General features: G+C 39.8%; 2 protein-coding genes and 1 pseudogene across 2 annotated transcripts; all 3 read right to left on the bottom strand.

Annotated features, from left to right (window-relative positions):
- Window positions 1–1613: 1613 nt before the first annotated feature.
- Window positions 1614–5794, bottom strand: LOC118826204 (annotated as a pseudogene).
- Window positions 5795–6917: 1123 nt separating this feature from the next.
- On the bottom strand, window positions 6918–7856 carry LOC118827651 (olfactory receptor 52D1-like). Its single transcript, XM_036599095.1, has one exon. The coding sequence runs from the start codon at window positions 7848–7850 to the stop codon at window positions 6918–6920; it is 933 nt and encodes a 310-aa protein (XP_036454988.1). The 5' UTR covers window positions 7851–7856.
- Window positions 7857–13337: 5481 nt separating this feature from the next.
- On the bottom strand, window positions 13338–14276 carry LOC118826196 (olfactory receptor 11H6-like). Its single transcript, XM_036597096.1, has one exon. The coding sequence runs from the start codon at window positions 14268–14270 to the stop codon at window positions 13338–13340; it is 933 nt and encodes a 310-aa protein (XP_036452989.1). The 5' UTR covers window positions 14271–14276.
- Window positions 14277–19233: the final 4957 nt, after the last annotated feature.

The raw sequence follows: 19233 nt of genomic DNA, 5'->3' as shown, positions 1-19233 counted from the left end.
AGACAATGTGTCCTAAAAACTTAAGCACCGTTTTCAGAAAGTGACATTTCTTCAAACGCAGGCTGCTTTGAGCTTCTCAAATACCGTTTCAAGGTCTATTAGATGTTGCTCTTTGGTTGTGGAGTAGAAAATGACGACATCTATGTAGACAAAACGTATAGAACCTCTCAGTCCTCCCAGCACTCTCTCTATCTGCCTGTGAAAGGTGGCTCCAGTAATTTTGAGACCAAATGGCATGGTCAAAAAATGGTATAGGCCAAACGGAGTGATGAAAACAGTCTTGTTTTTACAACATTCATCCATTTCCACTTGACAGTAGACCAATTTCAAATCGAGAGTGCTGAAATACCTAGCATCATGCAAGGACTCCAAGATATCGAGCACAATGGGCATTGGATATGCATCCTGGAGAGTTTTGGCATTCAGCTGTCAATCAATGCAGAAACAGTTACTGCCATCTGGCTTGGGAACAATCACAACTGGAGATGCCCAAAAAGAGTCCTGTTTTATGATCTCTTGCAGGGGTAGCATGAAAAAAGGTAGTCCTGGACAAAGGAGTGCTAGTTTTTATCGCGATTTCCTTCTTCCAATGTTCATCCCTTCTATGCAGACATTCCACCATGCCTTGTTCCAGCTGTATTAAGAATCTTTTAAAGAGTTCTTCACTGGCTTCAAATCTTTGATCCATACATTCTCCAACAGTGACTTCTCTGATTGTTGCACTTTTATTTGCTGTCTTGAATTCCACCTGTTCATCTCATTCATCTCAGTTCTAAGTGTCTGAACAGAGTGAGTCAGGTTTGATATTTGAGATTCAAAATGATTTACTGTGTTCCCTGTAGGACCCTGAGAATTTTGCTCCTCTTTATCACTTTCTCTAGCTTCACTGTCAATGTACAATTCAATAAGTAAAGAGCTAATTTCTTCCACAAGGACAGGATTGCGATAAGCCACACCAGAACCAGACTTGAAAGGAGGAGACTCCACACCACTCCCACTCTCAGGACCAGCACCCATTTCTCCCTGGCCGTTACCATCTACAGTGCCTGAGTACCTACTAGTATCCATTTTCCTAAGATAAATACTGAATTAAATACAATATTGGTTAATATTACAGTGTCCCTGTATGGGCCACAATCTGTGGCTTAGAAAGGTCGAGAAAAATAGACCACCTCAAGGCACTCGGTTAGCAGTAACTTTAGTCACTGTTGCCCATGGATTTTGTCTGAAAAACACCATGCTTAACACAAGAACCTAATTTAATGTTTGTGTTAATTATTGATAATTGGTAAATCACAGGTTCCAAGATGTGGCAGTGCCACAGGGCTGCATATGTCACTGAACTGCTAGTGCTCAACGAGTCTGGTCACCTGTGGGAGTGTTTTGATAGACCAGTCACTCCAGTCTGGGTGGAGAAGCTGCAGCTGCCACCTCCAGAGCAGGGTTGGTGTGAGTGTGGTGCTCGAACACAAGGGACTACATCACTTACAGTGGCCCAGACTTTTGCTGCTGCATCTTGACTCAGAGGAAGAAGACGAGTACCAACCTCTAGCTGTGGACGACGCTCCATGCACAGTGGCAGCTGAAGCCCAGGAGTCCAGCATCTCAGAGCCCTAATTCACCAGTTGTCTCCTGACCACTGGCAGTGCTGCCTCACTCCCGATGGTGGAATAGGACTCTTGTATGGCAGGGGTCGCCTCTCCTGTCTGAGTTAAAATTACATGATAATTTCATAGTTCAGTGTATATCACTGTGGCATAATGCTGATGACATCAGTTGGAGCAACAGCCTGGTTCAAACAAATGTGAACATTTTTGAGGCCCTTAGGTAAAGTGTATTTTATTTTACCATATATATATTTTGAGCTATGTCAGATCTTTGGCATTATGTCTGTGTCTGTGTGCACTAAGCTGCAAAGAAAGTTTTTATTAGGGGTGTGGGAAAAACTCGATTCTTAGATGCATCGCGATGCGGACATGAACGATTCTGAATCGATTCATAAATGTCAAAAATCGATTTTCTAAATATTTAATTTATAACGTGATATTGACGGAACGCAAAAGGCGGAACTGGAAGTGGGTAAGTGCAGCGACCGGACAGTCTGTGGCGGCACATAACAAAAACACTACTGGATGACCGAGAAATCCGCCCGGCGCCCTCGGCATTAAAGCCCGGTTAGATCAGGAGTCATAACACAAATGATAAGAAGAGCCGTTTTGTCCTTTCAGCAAAGTCAAACCACCTCGGGAGCCACAACATTTAATGTCCAGTATGTCTCAGTATGTGATAATGTCTTAGCATGGGCTAAAAATATAAACGAGAGCGCAGATTTACTTTGCTCTGCTTTAAGCTTTAATAGCCGCTTTCCTCTCATCTCCGCCAGAAAACTTTTCTTCAAAACTAGAAGAGTTTCTTGTAAAATGTCTCTTACAGTCTTTTACAAGGCTGAAGTCGCTTCTCATTCACCAGCTTCTTGTTCTAATTTTCCCATTTCACCTTAAATTCTGCCTTAGGCGCCGAATGTAACTGCTGCACCATTTAAGGTGGAACGGGAAAATTCGATAGAGAAGCGAGTTCATTTTCGCAGCTTTTTAGAGAAAAACAGTCTCTCGTTGCAGATTTAACCAACCGCGCTGCTTATAAACGCGAACAAGTCCTTCAAATGTTCGTCTTAATCTCTGTTTTTTAGTTTGCTACTGGCGAGGCCAGACTTCGGTGCTATGTGACCTGCTGTCTGTTGTCTGTTCTCAGCCGTTGAGAACCAGGGCTTTCGCGCTGTGCTGCACACTTTGGAGCCGAGATTCAGCGTCCAGTCTCCCCCCCAATCCCCCCCTAACCCACTGAAACTTACAACTGAAAGAAAACAGGAAGGATGGCTGTAACATGCTGCGTGGACACCCATTGCCACTGGATCTTATTTCAGGGTAACAGCGCATTTATTGCAGATGAGTGGCAGCAGCGTCTCTGAATAAGAGCCTTCTAGTTCACTTGCCACATCACTTCCATTTACATTATGGATCATTACAAATACTTTGCTTTAAAACTACCAAGTCCTCAGACAGTAGGAAGATAGAAATCCTGTATAGAGAAAAAAGATGCATCGAGATGCATCGATAATCGTTTTATAATCGTATCGCAGCCCTCTGAATCGTAATCGAATCGAATCGCGAGGTGCCTAAAGATTCCCACCCCTAGTTTTTATGCTATGTTATTTTTCTCCAAACAGAATCATTATATAACCCAATGTAAAAAATACACACATATATATATATATATATATATATATATATATATATATACATATATGTATATATGTATGTATGTATGTATGTATATATGTCTATATGTCTATGTCTATATATATATATATATATATATATATATATATATATATATATATGTTACTGGACATAAATGTCATAGGTTCATATCAAAGTTGATAAAAACAGTCGTAATAACAGGTAATGCCTATTGAAATAAGCCTTATAAATGTTTTTGTGAGTTGTCATGACAAGTGTTTGTAGGTATCATGCAGCCTCACAAACACTACCCTACAGTAATGCATTACCCATTTAACAAACCCTTACACAAACACTGTCAAAACAGAATTCTGAATGTGATCTCACACAAAATGGTAATTGAATAATTTACAAAGGTCACCATGTAAGAAAGAGAAGTGTGATAAACTTTTCTTCTAAATTCTGATGAGTTTCTTTGACAAATTATAAGAATTTTAACATAGGAAAACAAAATAAAACTCAAAGAATAAAAACTGTTGATGTGAGCATTACAAAACCAGAAATATTATTTAATGAAGTATCAGTACAGGAGAGTCTTACTATTACCCAGTTGCTGCAGTACAATTTTGTTAAGTCATGCCCACACAGTTTAAGTCTAGCAGTCAAACTGATTCCAATACCAACTGAAAACATTGGATAAACCTATGTCAGAGCAATTATAACAGCAAGATTCTTAGGTGTAATAATGCTGTGGTATTGTAAGGGTTTACTAATACATCACAAAATCTATCTATCCCAGTTATGTGGAAACATCTTGTGTGGTTCCTATCCCCAAGAAAAGGCAACCGATAACACTGAATGATTATCGACTGGTTGCACTGACATCCCCCTTAATGAAGACACTTGAAAGGCTGATGCTAGCTCATCTGAGACCTCTGGTCAGAACAGCTCTCGACCCTCTGCAGTTTGCATATCAGGATGGCATTGGAGTGGATGACATAGTTATCTACCTGCTGGACAGAACGTACTTTCACCTGGACACATCAGGCAGCACTGTGAGGATCATGTTCTTCGATTTCTCCAGTGCATTCAACACCATACAGCCTGTGCTGTTAGGGGAGAAGCTACGGCTGATGTAGGTGTATGAATCCATTATCTCATGGATAATGGACTATCTGACTGGACGACCTCAGTGTGTGTGACTTCAGGGCTGTGTTTCAGACAAGGTTGTGTGCAGTGTTGGGGCACCCCAGGGGACTGTGTTAGCTCCATTCCTGTTCAACCTGTACACCTCTGACTTCAAAATTCTTGGATGACGTGGCCATTGTGGGGTACATGAGGAATGGAAAGGAGGAGGAATACAGGAAGCTGGTGAAGGTGGTGTTGACTAGTGTAAGCTGAACCAACTGCAGATAAACATCAGTAAGACTAAGGAGATGGTGCTGGACTTTAGGAAGTCCAAACCTGCCACCAGTCACCATTGATGGAGTTGATGTGGAGGTGGTTGGGACCTACAAGTATCTGGGTGTGCACTTGGACAACAAGCTGGACTGGAGCTGTAACACTCTTGCAGTGTACAAGAGAGACCAAAGCCGTCTCTACTTCCTGAGGAGGCTGAGGTCTTTTGGTGTGCGCACTAAGCTCCTGTGGACATTCTACCAGTCTGTTGTAGCGAGTGCTTTATGCTATTGTGTGCTGGGCAGCAGCATTAACAAAAGTGCTCTGAACAAATTAAACAAACTTATTAGGAAGGCTGGCTCTGTTGTAAGAGTCAAGCTGGACTCTTTGGAGGTTGTGGCAGAACAAAGGATGCTCAACAAGCTGTTAGCCATCTTGGACACCCCCTGCATGCTACACTGAAAAAACAGAGAAGCACATGCAATGGCCGACTGTTACAGCTGTGCTGTGTTAAAGAGCACCGTGTGAGATCTTTCTTACCCACTGCTATAAGGCTCTTCAACGAGTCTCCTTACTGCAGAGATGGTAATGATCTCCTGCTGTCTGAACTGTGCTGAACCACATCACTATATCGCCTCTCCTGTTAATACACACTGTGCAATATATCATAACTGCTACTGTAATGACACTCTCACTGCACACTTTACACTGTAATATTGCTGCAACTCCTAGTTATGTTTATACTCATTGTGCTTTTAGACTACCTCATACCACTCAGTGCCTGCTATCATTTAAATACAACAAATCTACATGCCATTACAATTACGATTGTGTATTCATTTAATGCATAAGTGTAAATGACAAAAGCCGGTACATGACATGCATGGCGAGAGATTGTGTGTGTGCATGAAAACAAATCAGTTAGTAATCTTGAAAACAAGTCAGCAGTACCATAAAGTGAATTGATTGACAAAAATGAAATGAAAATGTACATAAGCTGATGCAATACAGTTTCCAGAATGATTACACAAATTACGGCTACATTTAAGAATACTATTAAACAGTATACAATAAATCCCAAACAAAAAAAGAAATTGTAAATCTCCCATATTTTCAAACATGAAGAAAAAAAAGACCATAAAAGTTCCATTTTGCATTATTCCTTAGACCATTTAATTGTCTTAAAGGCGGGGAACAAAATTATTGCTGGATGTAGCCGCAAGGTGCTTCTCTGCTAAGTACACTTATATGTGCTTGATTATATAATATCCAACCCCTCTTTAGATAGCCAAGAACAATTTCAAGGAACATGTATGACCACATAGGGCTGCATGAGTACACAGAAAAAAACAGTTTCATGTTTTTTTTATACAAAATCTGTTTTGTGTCAAAGCTTTAAGAATCAGAATCAAGCTTTATTGGCCAAGTATGCTTACACATACAAGGAATTTGGTTTTGGTTACAGGAGCTTAAAGTGCACAATATCAGACAAACATTTACATGTAGTAAATAGAATAAAATAAACTAAGATAAAACATGCATTCCTACCATCACTCACCCATACACAAACACACACACACACACACACACACATACATACAAACACAGTCATACCTGTAAACCTTTTTACTCTATGTTGTCTAAACATGGATAATCATAAAATTGAATGGTTCCAATACAGATATGTAGAGTGGGTTGATTTGTTGAAAAGGTATGGCCCTGCAATAGGAGTCTGGTCCTTTTGTGTGATTAAGAGAATAAAGACACAAATCTAAGGAATAACAGTTATGATACAGCCAGCGTTGCTTATCAAACAATTTTTAAAGCAACATGTTTTCAAATTAAAAGAAACATGATTGAATTACATTTGTACAATGTGTGTAGCTGTATGTAGTTTACAATACCTTGGAGTTTTGTATTTTTAGACAAAAAAGCATACTGCTGTGCGTATGCAAACCTGATTGTGTACAAGATATTCTCCTCTAAATACTTTTTATGTCAAATAATGTAGTTTGCAAGCAACTAAGACATTTTATGCAGAAGGAAGAGCTCAACAACCTAGCGGTAAAATATGGGGGGGGGGGTAGTAGCTGGCTAACTATTTGTGCATTGTCAGAAAAATACAAACTGATGTTGAGGGGTAGTAAAGTAAACTGGAGTTTCCACTGCTTTAGCTCAATTCTGCACAGGAGCTCCTATATTTTTTTATAATTAAGAAACCATAAATAATTTTCGTAGGATAGCTGTAGATGAGTCATTTTTTTTTAACCTTTTTCTAGTCTAGGCAGCACTCATATTGTTTCTGAGGTACAATTTAATAACTCGTTTACGAATTTTGGTCAGCTGTAGTCCATAAATAAGAGGGTTTAAAATGGGAGGTATAAATAGGAACTCCAATGCCAAGAAATTTCGTATACCTTGTGGTAAAGAGCTTGAACCATATCTACTGTAAAACACATCAAACAACAATGCAATAGTAACATTGAACAATGCGAGCAGATGTGGTGTACAAGTCTGCATGAATCTGTATCTCCCCTCTCTTGACTTCCTGCATGTTTGAATCAGTTTCAGATATGAGCAAAAAATCAATAATGCATGTCCAAAATATATACTGATAACTACTTGTCCAACCACATTATTCACTACTGTAGAGTAACAGGCCAGTTTAGCCACAGCCCAAGTTTCGCAGTATAATTTTCCAATCATTGAGCCACACAGTGTTAGTCTTGATAACAGCAAGACTATAACAGCTATGCAAAAAAAGGGCGCAAGCCAACTAAAAAGGATGCATTTTATAACTTTTTGATTTGTCATTTCTGAGTGGTACTCTAGTGGTCGACATATTGCCACATATCTGTCATATGCCATCACTGTTAAAGTTGAGAAGTCACACAAAACAGATGAATAGATGACAAATATCTGAATCAAACATCCTGCATATGAAATCACATGAAATGGGCACAATATGTCATACATGAATTTAGGGTAGAAACCAGCAGTGCCATAGAGTGAATTTATACACAAATTACACAAAAATATGTACATAGGCTCATGAAGCCCCTTATCTGAGGCGATGGACAAAATGACAGTGATGTTACATAATAAGATTAGATAATAACAAAGTGCTGTCCAAAAAAAAAGCATGTATCTGTTTTCCATTGTTCCATCTAATCCAGAGAGAGTGAACTCTGAGACAACAGAAACATTCTCCATTGTGGGTAGAATCTGAAAGGACAAAAGGTAATTAAGATCGATTAAAAAGAGTCTTTCATGCTGTCCCTCTTCTTTTAGGCATTCCAACATCAGCTGTTGTGGAGTTCAGTCACCTTTGATACATTTATTTCCATTCAGAATTCTGTCTCATTAAAAGTAGATCATTGTTATATGTTATGTTATAGAGTTATATGTTATAGAGGCTACTTCATAGCTTAACAACAACAACAACAACAACAACAACAATAATAATAATAATAATAATAATACTGACAATTTTTAAAATACAATAATAGATATATAGAGGTATGGAGGAACCAAAAGTGTAATTACATTAGTTATTAGTACTTGGATAGTAGATTATGAGTAATTTGTATGCATTATTGAGTTGAGCAGTTGTTTGGAAATTTAGGTCATTAAAAGAATTTCTGATATTCTGTTAAAAAATTAGGCTATAACGTCACATTTGTGTGACAAATTATTATGTGATATTATCTGGTCTTTTTGCCAAAATTCTTTTTTTTACTCTGTGCCTTTGTATGTGTGTCCTCCTGTACTAGAAGGATTGGATTGGATTTTTATATGCAGTACTGACATGCTACCTGATGTTCTGAACAATGCTAAGAAATTCACTTGAGACTTCACACCCACAGGAAAATTTTCTTTTAGCGCAATGAGGTTAAGCATTAGTAATCATATAAATTGCCTCTAATTTTTTTTTGCTCATTTTCCATTTTTGCAATGTTGAGTTTGAGATTGAAACATATATTAGAGATTAAATAAGAGATCATACAACAAAAAACTTTTTTTAACTTTTAAAAGTACAGCTTTAAAAGAACACATTTAAAAAAAGCCCTGAACCAAAAAAGTCAACTGCTCCACAAGGCTTACGGCCTCTTAGGCATAAAGACATCAGGGAAGCAGGAAGTTCTCATGCCATACTTCTTCTGAAAGCATCACAAAAGGGTCTGGCTCTCTGTGAGAATGCATATACACACAACCTTTGATGGAAAAATTAAACAATTTTACCAAAAAGACCAAATTCCACTAACAATTTGAAATGGGAATTATCTCAGGACTTAAATTGTAGGTGAAAAATACCCATGATGGTTTTATCTCAAATTAAATGTAAAATCATGCCTGAAACATTTGGATGATTTTCAAAGTTGGATAACACCAACTGCATGATTTGGACATGATGTGAACTTCATGTTCAGTGATCACAGGACAAGCCTAGTCCTGTGATAACTCCGAAAACCTACCATGCGGAAGGACGACCAGCTGACATTGAGGAATAGATGTGACAGTGACTGGCATATTTCCCATGCCTAAACACCATAAAAGTCAAATCACTGCAGGTTTTGAGTTGTGAATCAGGAGCAATCATGGTTTCACCAACTTCATAGTCAGAACTTTCAGCTCAGATCTTTCAGCTTATATTATTTTGAACTCCAGTTCTTACTGACCAGGTGATGAGATAATGCATGCAAACGTCTGGATTGGTGCACCGGGTTGTTTCTGTAAATCCAGGGAATGAAGCACTCTGATGATTCTGCATGCCGGGCCTAAGTCACTGAAGCCAAGGACAAACATCTGAACATAATTATGAGCTTTTCTCTGCTTTCCTCTCCAGTGTGGCCTGGTGAGATGTCTTGAGCACCTACCTGATATAAACTCTAGATAGATAAGTTTATCATTGCTTTTTCTGTGAGGTAACTTAATAGTAATGCCTATTTGACTATACATATAGATAGATGTATTAGATGTCTTAGATGTCTCATATTATCATAAGCTGTCAAATTCAATAAAAATCTATTCACATGGACAGATCCACTGTATGAACAAATGTTTGATTAAGCTTCCTCAGTTGCAAAAACTGTGTCTGGCTACACAAACTAGATACTGTGGTGATAGCCATGGGGTGTGCTGCCAACCAGGAGCTGGCATTTCAGAGAGCTGCATGAAGGGACTCATGGGAAGCATGCATCCCACTTAAAAGAGGCTTATGCTGTTGTCTGTTGGTTAAAAGGTGTGCGATGTGTTGTATGTGTTATTATGTCTTGGGGGTTATTGTGTGAGCATTTGTGTTGGGGTTTGGTCACCATCAGGGTGAAGCCAGTGGGTGGTGGTAACTTCCCTTGTAGGTCCAACATTATTCTTGTGTCTGTGTGGGCCGATTGCTCAATAAAGAGCTGTTCTCAGACCAGAATCCTGGCTTCAGTTGATTCTTTATTTGACCACTGTTACATTTGGTGTCAGAAGTGGTATAATGCTCTCCAGGGGCAAGGAGAAAAATGGCGCTACTTCAAACTCAAAAAGAAATGGAAAAAAGAAGAGAAGCTGACAAAAAACAAAACCTAAATCTACATGGCGAGGACTGGTGGAGCCTGAAGGGGGCCTGCAGAGGAGGAACTGACAAGCAGCAGTGAAGCCCAGCTGGAGCACCATGAGGAGGAGACGGCATGTGGCAGCAGAGTCCAGCTAGAGCCACACGAGGAACAACCTGCGGCACTGTCAGTCAGGAAGCTTCTCCTGAACAGACGGAGGTGAAAGGCAGAAGGGGTTAGTGTGTCAATGATGGAGCTATGCCATGCACAATGGTTCAGCAGGAATACCTGACTGGCGATGCAGGAAAATGGGACATTGCACAAAGTGATGCCATGAGCCTAAGCCAATGGAGAATGTTTGTTGACACTCCTGCACGCTGAGAGAGGCACATCAGATGGCTGGGAGGCAGCCACAACCCAGCCCAAGTGAGCCACCTGGAGGCCGAGTCAACCTTGGAGAGGAGAAACGGCTCTCAGCCTCCCTGGGGGGACTGAGCCGGATACATGAGTTTTGGCTTGTACCCTTTGATTGGATTTCCTGGCGCAGTCCAGGGCCATGCTTGACCTCTAGAAGGAAACACTGGGCTTGGCAATAGGACAAGTAAAGCTGCTTGCTGCAATTAGTGGTGTGGCTGAGGCAGATAGTAAAGGCAGTGCACGCGAGCAACAGTCTTACCATCATCGTCTGCAAGACAGACAATGGAAAAAGCTGAAGGTGGCAGAGAGGAATGCTGCTGCTACTGTCATTGTCTGGCCAGTAGCAACAGACCTGATGCAGTTGGCAGTGAGGAGTCCCGACACGCTTAGGAGAAGGACAGAGAGCTCTCTTGCCCCTCCACCCTGGTGCACCAGTGGACAGATTGCACACAGAGCTGCAGTTCGGTGGCCTGCCAAGGTCAGAGCAAAGCAGCACGCCCGAGGTGGACCACTGTGGTGAGGACACGGCCCCGAGAAGAAGCGTGCACCTTTAAGGAGGTCCCTGGACAAGTCCCAGAAGATAAAAAATGTCTTGAGTCTTCAGTTGAGGACTACAGCTCTAGTTCAGACCACTCCACACCCCTGTACTACCTTACAACACAGAACACCACATTATAATGTGAGGCAATAAATATGTGTGTTTGTATAACAGACAAAATCTGGAGACGTCTTGAAGATCACCCCCTGAAAGCTAGAGTGTAAAATGGACAGTAGGACTGGATGTTTTCTCATGTCCAGATATATAACCTGAACTGGAGTCACCCTGATATTTTGATGATATACTACACCATAGAGGTGTTAAATACCTAAAATCTGTCACAAGTGAAGGAGAATGCAGTGGCTTTTAATAGCAGACAAAACATATAGTCCAAGTGAAAAACAGGACAAAGGAAAAGCTCACAAATCCCAAATGTACAGGCAAAGTAAAAATGCCAGAGGCTTCACAGAGACTGAAAGTCACAAGCCAGCTCTTAAAACCAAGGACTGATGAGGTCTAGGTGAAGGAAGGCGGGGCAAGTAATCAGAAGTCTGGCGTGTCTGAACGTGCTTGGGATGTGACAAAATCCTCAATGAATGTTGTTGCTGAATGTTATTCATTCTTGGCAAAGTGGCGAGTCTTGACCCATTCTCACTGATAAAGGACTGTGCCTTTCCTGAAAGCTCCTTTTATACCAAAGCATGCTTATGTCACCTATTTAAGAATTTTTTTGGAACTTGTCACAGAGTTTTTAGTCTTAAATTGCCCCGTCCCAACTTTTTTAGAATGTGCTGCAGGCCTCAGTTTCAGAATGATTTATTTTTACCAAAAAAAGGAAAGTGGAAAAGGTAAAACATTAAATATCTTGTCTTTATACTGTTTTCATCTAAATAAAGATCAAAGTGAATTTACAAATCACTGCTTTCTGATTTTATTTGCATTGTACCTACTATCACAATCAACAATGCAGGCTGATGGAAGGACAATTTAGAGTGTGTTTTCCTGACACAAACAACTTGTACTATGGGTACTTGAAGTTGCGTTAGTATCTATGCAACCAGTCCCCAGTGCGTTGAAATTCCATACTACAGAAAATAACATCTCTCTATTTCTTGCAAACATTGATGTCATCAAGAGTAAACCAGTCTCTAGTACATAGCTGTTCATTTGCTGCTTTTGGGTAGGAAGCCCTATGGGCAAGATGGGTGTAATTCAGGAACACCTGGGATATAAGATATGAGTATGCCTGTTGTTGCTTCTCATTTAAGGTGACAATAATGCATTGTCTCAATATCAAAAGGCATGCAAAATCTGTCACCAAATATCTGGTACCCTTTTGAAGAATTCTACAATGGACCACAAAGAAGTGCATGCATAGCACTGAGGACATGGCAAAATTCATCCATGTTCTTAACAAATATCATACTTTAAGCTGCAGTTTATTTCAAAAGTATCCAGACATGCCTGGTAATTAGTGATTTCAGATACTTTAAGGTGCTTCCATTGTTAACAAGGGTGTTCTGTTATGCACACAGTTTGTATAATCACTGTAAAAAAAGCATTGGCAATAGAATGGGATGCTCTGAAGCAGCAGCATGCCTAAAGTCACCATGTCCAGTACCAAGCATTGGCTATGGAGCAGTGGAACTGTGTGTTCTGGAGTAATAGAGCTCCATCCAATACATTTGGGATAAGTAAGAGTAGCATTTTTGATCCAAAACTAATCATTCAGTTTAGGTACCTGACCTCACTAATGCTCTAGTGCCACATGCAATCAAAACTTCATCACAGCATCACAGCAGTATTTTAACATCCAGTGCAAAGACATGCCAGAAAAGTAGAGGTTGTTACTGCAGCAAAAGGAAACAAACTCCCTATTAATACTCTTAGCAGGTATCTACACACTTTTTGACATGTTGTATAATTATTCAATAATATAATGGGTGAAACAGATTCATTTAGACACTGTAATCCTTAATAAACCAAACTTTGAAATTAGTCACTAGTGGCCATGGATCGAGTGTAATTAGTCAGTTAAATCAAGGAAAATATTAAATCCATTTTCATCCTTTGAACGAAGGGTCATGACCCTTTAGCTGAGCTCCATATCTCTGTTAAACGACAGCCTTTTCACAACTAGACTGGAGACCTACCAATAGGAGAGTTTATTGGAAAACTTTTTGTGTCACATAATTTATTTACAGTCTAGGCTGTGCCTACATTTTTTCTGAAGCAGAATCCTATAACTTGTTTCCGAATTTTCGTTAGTTGCAGTCCGTAAATAAGGGGGTTTAAAATTGGTGGTATGAATAGAAAATCCAATGCTAAGAAGTTTCGTAGACTTTGTGGTAAAGAGCTTGAACCATATCTACTGTAAAACACATCAAACAACAATGCAACAGAAATATTAAACAGTGCAAGCAGGTGTGGTGTACAAGTCTTCATGAATCTATACCTGCCCTCTTTTGACTTCCTGCATGTTTGAATCAGTTTAACATATGAGCAAACTATTAACACTGCATGTCCAAAATATATTACAATTACTACTTGTCCAACTACATTATTCACTGTTGTAGAATAGCAGGCCAATTTAGCAACAGCCCAAGTTTCACAATATAACTTTTCGATACTTGAGCCACACAGTGTTAGTCTTGATGTTAGAAAGACTACAACAATCATGCAAAAAAATGGTGCGAGCCAACAAAAGAGGATACATTTTATAACTTTTTGATTTGTCATTTCTGAGTGGTACTCTAGTGGTCTACATATTGCCACATACCTGTCATATGCCATTACTGTTAAAGTGGATAAGTCACCCAAAGCAGATGAATAAATAACAAATATCTGAATCAAACATCCTTCATATGAAATCACATGAAACGGGGACAACAAATCATACATGAATTTAGGGTAGAAACCAGCAGTGCCATAAAGTACATTTACACACAAATTGCATAAAAATATGTACATAGGCTCATGAAGCCCCTTATCTGAAACAATAGAAAAAATGACAGTGATGTTACACAGTAAAGTAAGATAATACCACACTGCTGTAAACGCAAAAATGATGGATCTGTTTTCAGTTGTTTCATTAAGTCCTGAGAGGGTGAACACAAAGACATTAGAAATGTTCTCCATTTTCAACCCAATCTGGAAAGACAGTAATTAGGATCAGTTAAAGAGCAGTCTTTCATAAATTTGTTTCAAGCCTTCTAATATCTGTGATTCTTTGCAGCTGAACAGCAAATAGGACAGATTCCCCTTGCATAGACAATCTTTATACAAATTCACAAATTCATTTTATCTTTATAAACTGCACACTACATCCTGTCTACCACAGTCGTTAATTCATGAAGTTATACTAGTACTTTCATTTGTAGTGCAAAATACATGTATTGCATCTTAGAGAATAAATAAGGTATACCGCAGTGTGCCTTTAATCATATGTCCTCTTATGAAGGGATGCTTGCAGTCTTTAAATACAGTGGCCTCATGCTCAAATCAAACAAGTTCACGCGAGACTCCCCCTCCCCCAAGAAAACAGTTACAAGCCTTGCTCCTTAGTATTTGTCAACTGTGCTTATGCCAGTTGTTATATCCATAAAAATAGTCTACTGTTCATATTATAAGGTAAATCTGGGCTAAAATCAGGCTGATTGTGTAATGTAGGCACAGCTTAAGTGATATCCTGCTTGGGACCCTCAGCTGACTATCCCAACTGACGACTGTACTACTTGGGGCCCCCAACTACCCCCACCCAATTATTTTATTTCGCATGCAAGTATGAAAAATAACCGGTGACTCACTGTGTCTTGAAATGATCTGGTTTTGCTGTCAAATTATATCATTATCTTTATTTATTTATTATTTATGGTGGGATTTCCTCTGAGCCACTGAATCTTTTCAAACTACTGCTAACACAACATCATTGGAGGAGAATGCTAACTGCCAGTTCTGTTACAGCAGCTAACAGATGCCATTGTTAGATAACATTGCACTAAGCAGTTGGTTGGAACTCTTAGTAAGACCATTGCACAAACTGATCATAAACTGAATATCAGCAAGACCAAGCATAAGTATACACTTAGCTGGGAGCATGTGTGAAGTCAAATTGTGATCACTTTAAACAATCTAATTCAAAGTTGTGTCTCAGAGCCAAGACTAAAAGGCATTGCTAGAGCTTATATACAAAGGTTACTTTTTAGAGACAATTGAGACGGCCTTAGTGAGCCTTGTTCAGGTTAACACAGCCCTGCACAGGTTGATCAAAAGCTGGTTTAGTACAATGAATAGCAGTTTTTTGTCACCAGCACATCACAATGTCATAGGCTATGACAACCTTGCTGGAGCAATGTGGCAGCAGTTTTCAGAGCCAGGTGCTACAGTCACTTTCCATGGGCTATGCAAGCTAAATCATGGCTTGGTGATGACAGAGCTTAGTCCACATTGGATAGACACTCTGCCATGATTTTGATATTTATTTATTTTTTTAATTCTAAGCCCTTTTGTTACCTCTCACAAAGGCATACTGCTTTTATTCTACCCGTGTTAGTAATATCAGCTCCAATGGTGTGATCTCTATTTATGTCTCTTATCATGTGTTTATCGAAAAAATACAGATTCAAAATTGACTTGGATTCTCCTTATGTAGACTTAAACTGTACTGAAAAAAACATAGTCTCTTCAAATGAGTTTCTTTTTATCATTTTCATTCAAAAATCTGTTCCAATGGGTGTTTTTCAGCTTCTCCCCAACCACCAAGAACACTTTGCTTGAAAACTGCTACACGACACTGACATAACCATGCCATGAACATGTTATTTTAGATGTCATATGCTGTCATGACAGACTTTGTTCAGTAATACAAAAGTGTCTGTGGCATGCGCCCGCCCCCCGGGCCCCGACGATGACGGCCGCGAGAGTCGGCAGGAAGGCGGGGCCCGAACACCCAGCGGCGACCAACCTCGGCCAGGACGGCAGGGAGAGAGCCGCGAGTGTGGAGGGGGCGGAGCGCAAAGCCAGAGCTCCGCCGAGTGACCCGAGTGACGGCGGTAGGAGGAGGAGGACGACGATGGTGCCGGTAACGAGAGGCACCAGGGTGTGGCATGCGCCCGCACCCCGGGCCCCGACGATGACGGCCGCGAGAGTCGGCAGGAAGGCGGGGCCCGAACACCCAGCGGCGACGAACCTCGGCCAGGGCGGCAGGAAGAGAGCCGCGAGTGTGGAGGGGGCGGAGCGCAAAGCCCGAGCTCTTCAGCAGTATTATCTCAACCTGAACATACAATAAAAAGGCTTTTCTGCCGTCAAATACCATTTCTCGATTAAGGAACTGACCTAAAATCACAATTTTATGAGACAGAACCCTAAAGCATTTACTTGAGTGACCAAATCTGTACAATAATGAAATCGTCGTTGAATACGCTCAGATACACTGAAAAGGCGTTTCCAGCACTCCAGAAGCGCTGAAAAGCTTTAGAAAGGCTGGAACCACTGTCCAGTATTCTCTTAAAGTGAAGACATTATAATGATTCTAAAAAGGCTTTTCTGCCATGAAATATCCATTTACTCTAAAGGAACTTACCAAAAATCACATTTTCTTGAGACTGAATTCCAAAGCTTTAACATGGGTGACCAAATCTGTACAATAATGAAGTCGTCGTTGTATACACTCAGATACACTGAAAAGGCGTTTCCAGCACTCCTGCAGTGCTCAAACGCTTTAAAAAGCCTAGAACAGCTGTGCAGTATTCTCTTAACGTGCAGACATAAAAGTCGATATGCTTAACATAAAAAAATGTTTTCCATTGTTATAGCAGAGTTGCTTTGGAATTCTGCTACACATGACTGTAGTAAACCAGCACCTACCAGTACCGTTAATTGATTCCAGCACCGTTAATTGATTCACAAAGGGTTGAGATTTTACCTGGAAAGCATTTTTTTTTCAGACCCCTTAAAATCCGAACACTGACTCAAACAAACATATATCCAGAGATTTTTATCGCTAATAACACCAGAGAATTTTGAGAAATGTTGTACATGTTTGCAACTTCATCATTGTTTACAAGCTTTGAAAGGGTCTCTTTCAAGTAAATACGTACTTTATTCAAAACATACTTATTTATATTGATTTCTTAACACAATTGGAAGTGTACAGTAGTAGTATTATTGTTAGTAGTAGTAATGATAATAATAATAATATAATAATAATAATAATAATAGAAGGATGTGATTATACTTAAGTAGCACATAGAGTATATTCACATAACACTGAGTGAAAAATGTTTGTTTTTTGTACAGATTAACTCTGCTGAAGGGGTACCGTTTCACTAAAGCAGGAAAGAATCAATGGAGATGGAGTCTGAGGTTTAAAGAAAATGACCAACAGGTGCTTGATGGGGAGAAGCTATCCCACCACAAGTGAGTGTATGTATATATATATATATATATATATATATATATATATATATATATATACACACACAGTCTGCGTTATTTGGTACACCTACCTACACTCAGGCTACACTCACTGTCAATTTTTTAGGTCCACTTACCAAACAGGAGCACTTTGTACATCAGATTGTAGTCCATCTGTTTCTCTGCATACTGTATTAGTTTCCTTTTACCCTGATATTCAGTGGTCAGGACCCCCACAGGACCACCACAAAGCAGGTATTATTTGGGTGGTAGATGATTCTCTGCACTGCAGTGACACTAACGTGGCGGTGACATGGTAGTGGAATGTTATTGCGTGTTATGTGTGCTGCACTAAGTGGATCACACACAACAGCTTTTTTAACTATTCAGAGTCACTGCTGGCTGAGAACAGTTGGCCAACCAAATATGTCCACTGTTTCGTGTCCAGAAACTGACCACTGATTAGATCAAGAGGAAAACTAATGCAAACTGTGCAGCAACAGATGAGCTGTAGTCTACTACTTTACATGTACAAGGTGGAACGACAAGGTAGTTGTGTCTAAAGCAGCAGACAGTGGAAGAGGAGCTAACAAAGTATGCAGAGAAACAGATGGACTACAGTCTGTAATTGTAGAACTACAAAGTGCACCTGTATGGTAAGTGAAGCTGATACAGTGGACAGGGGTTTTACCTAATAAAGTGGCCACACACACACACACACACACACACACATAGTTGTATGCAAACATTGGGTTAATTTTCTGAGTGAAAATAAGTTCATATTTTTATGCACAAATACTGTGTATTTACTAAATTTAACATAAGATAAAAAAACAAAATGTGGCCCATGCAAATGTCATAGTGTGGTAAGCGTGGTCAATTTGTGGTGTTGTGGTCAATAAGTGGTCTGGAGGCTCCCCATTCAACACTCTTGGACATCAGAACTCAATTCCACAGTGCTCTGAAGTTTATTGTGGTTTTTGCACACAAAAGTATTTACACTCGCGAGAGAAAAATGAAAAGAAAACAAAACTGTAGCCAAATGACTCCACGGACTCCGCAGTCAGCATCCGGCAGCCATTTGCCTCACACAGAACTAAAGCGATTCTGTTGCATTGGGTCTGAGGCTGCGAAGCCACACAGACCTTCCCCAAACATACTTCAACTCCTCCATTGTCCCCCTTCCCTTTTAACCTGGTAGCTCCGCGCACATTAACTCTGGGTCATACCATTATCCACAGTCTAGGGCTGACAATAGAACAGACAATACACACATAAATCACCTATATACATACATACAATGGCCATTTACTTCATATATACACGTGCACATTTATCTTAGAAATGATTGCTAAACTAGTTATATTTAACATTATATTTTCTTCTTTACAGGTACCAGCGACCTGGCTCCCACCTCGCCTGGGTCCCCCTGGACCTCAGGTAAGTATAAGTTTAAATTAATACAAAATCAAAAAATGTCAAAAAATGCCTGTCAGAATAAAAGTCACCATAGTATTTATTGAGGAAAGGTGAATTGTAGTCCTGGTGATGTGTTAGGGTAACCTAACATCATCACACATAGCACATTTTATATTTTGTGTTTTATTTTTTCCAACATGTTAAACATGTTAAACAGGGATATTCAAACTTTTTGTACACACAGCCCTATGTTGATAATATTATGCTA

This window comes from Colossoma macropomum, unplaced genomic scaffold (genome assembly GCF_904425465.1).
Source record: "Colossoma macropomum unplaced genomic scaffold, Colossoma_macropomum, whole genome shotgun sequence".
Lineage (NCBI taxonomy): Eukaryota > Metazoa > Chordata > Actinopteri > Characiformes > Serrasalmidae > Colossoma > Colossoma macropomum.
Note: the sequence above shows the minus strand (reverse complement) of the source record. Positions and strands in the feature narration are given on the sequence as shown.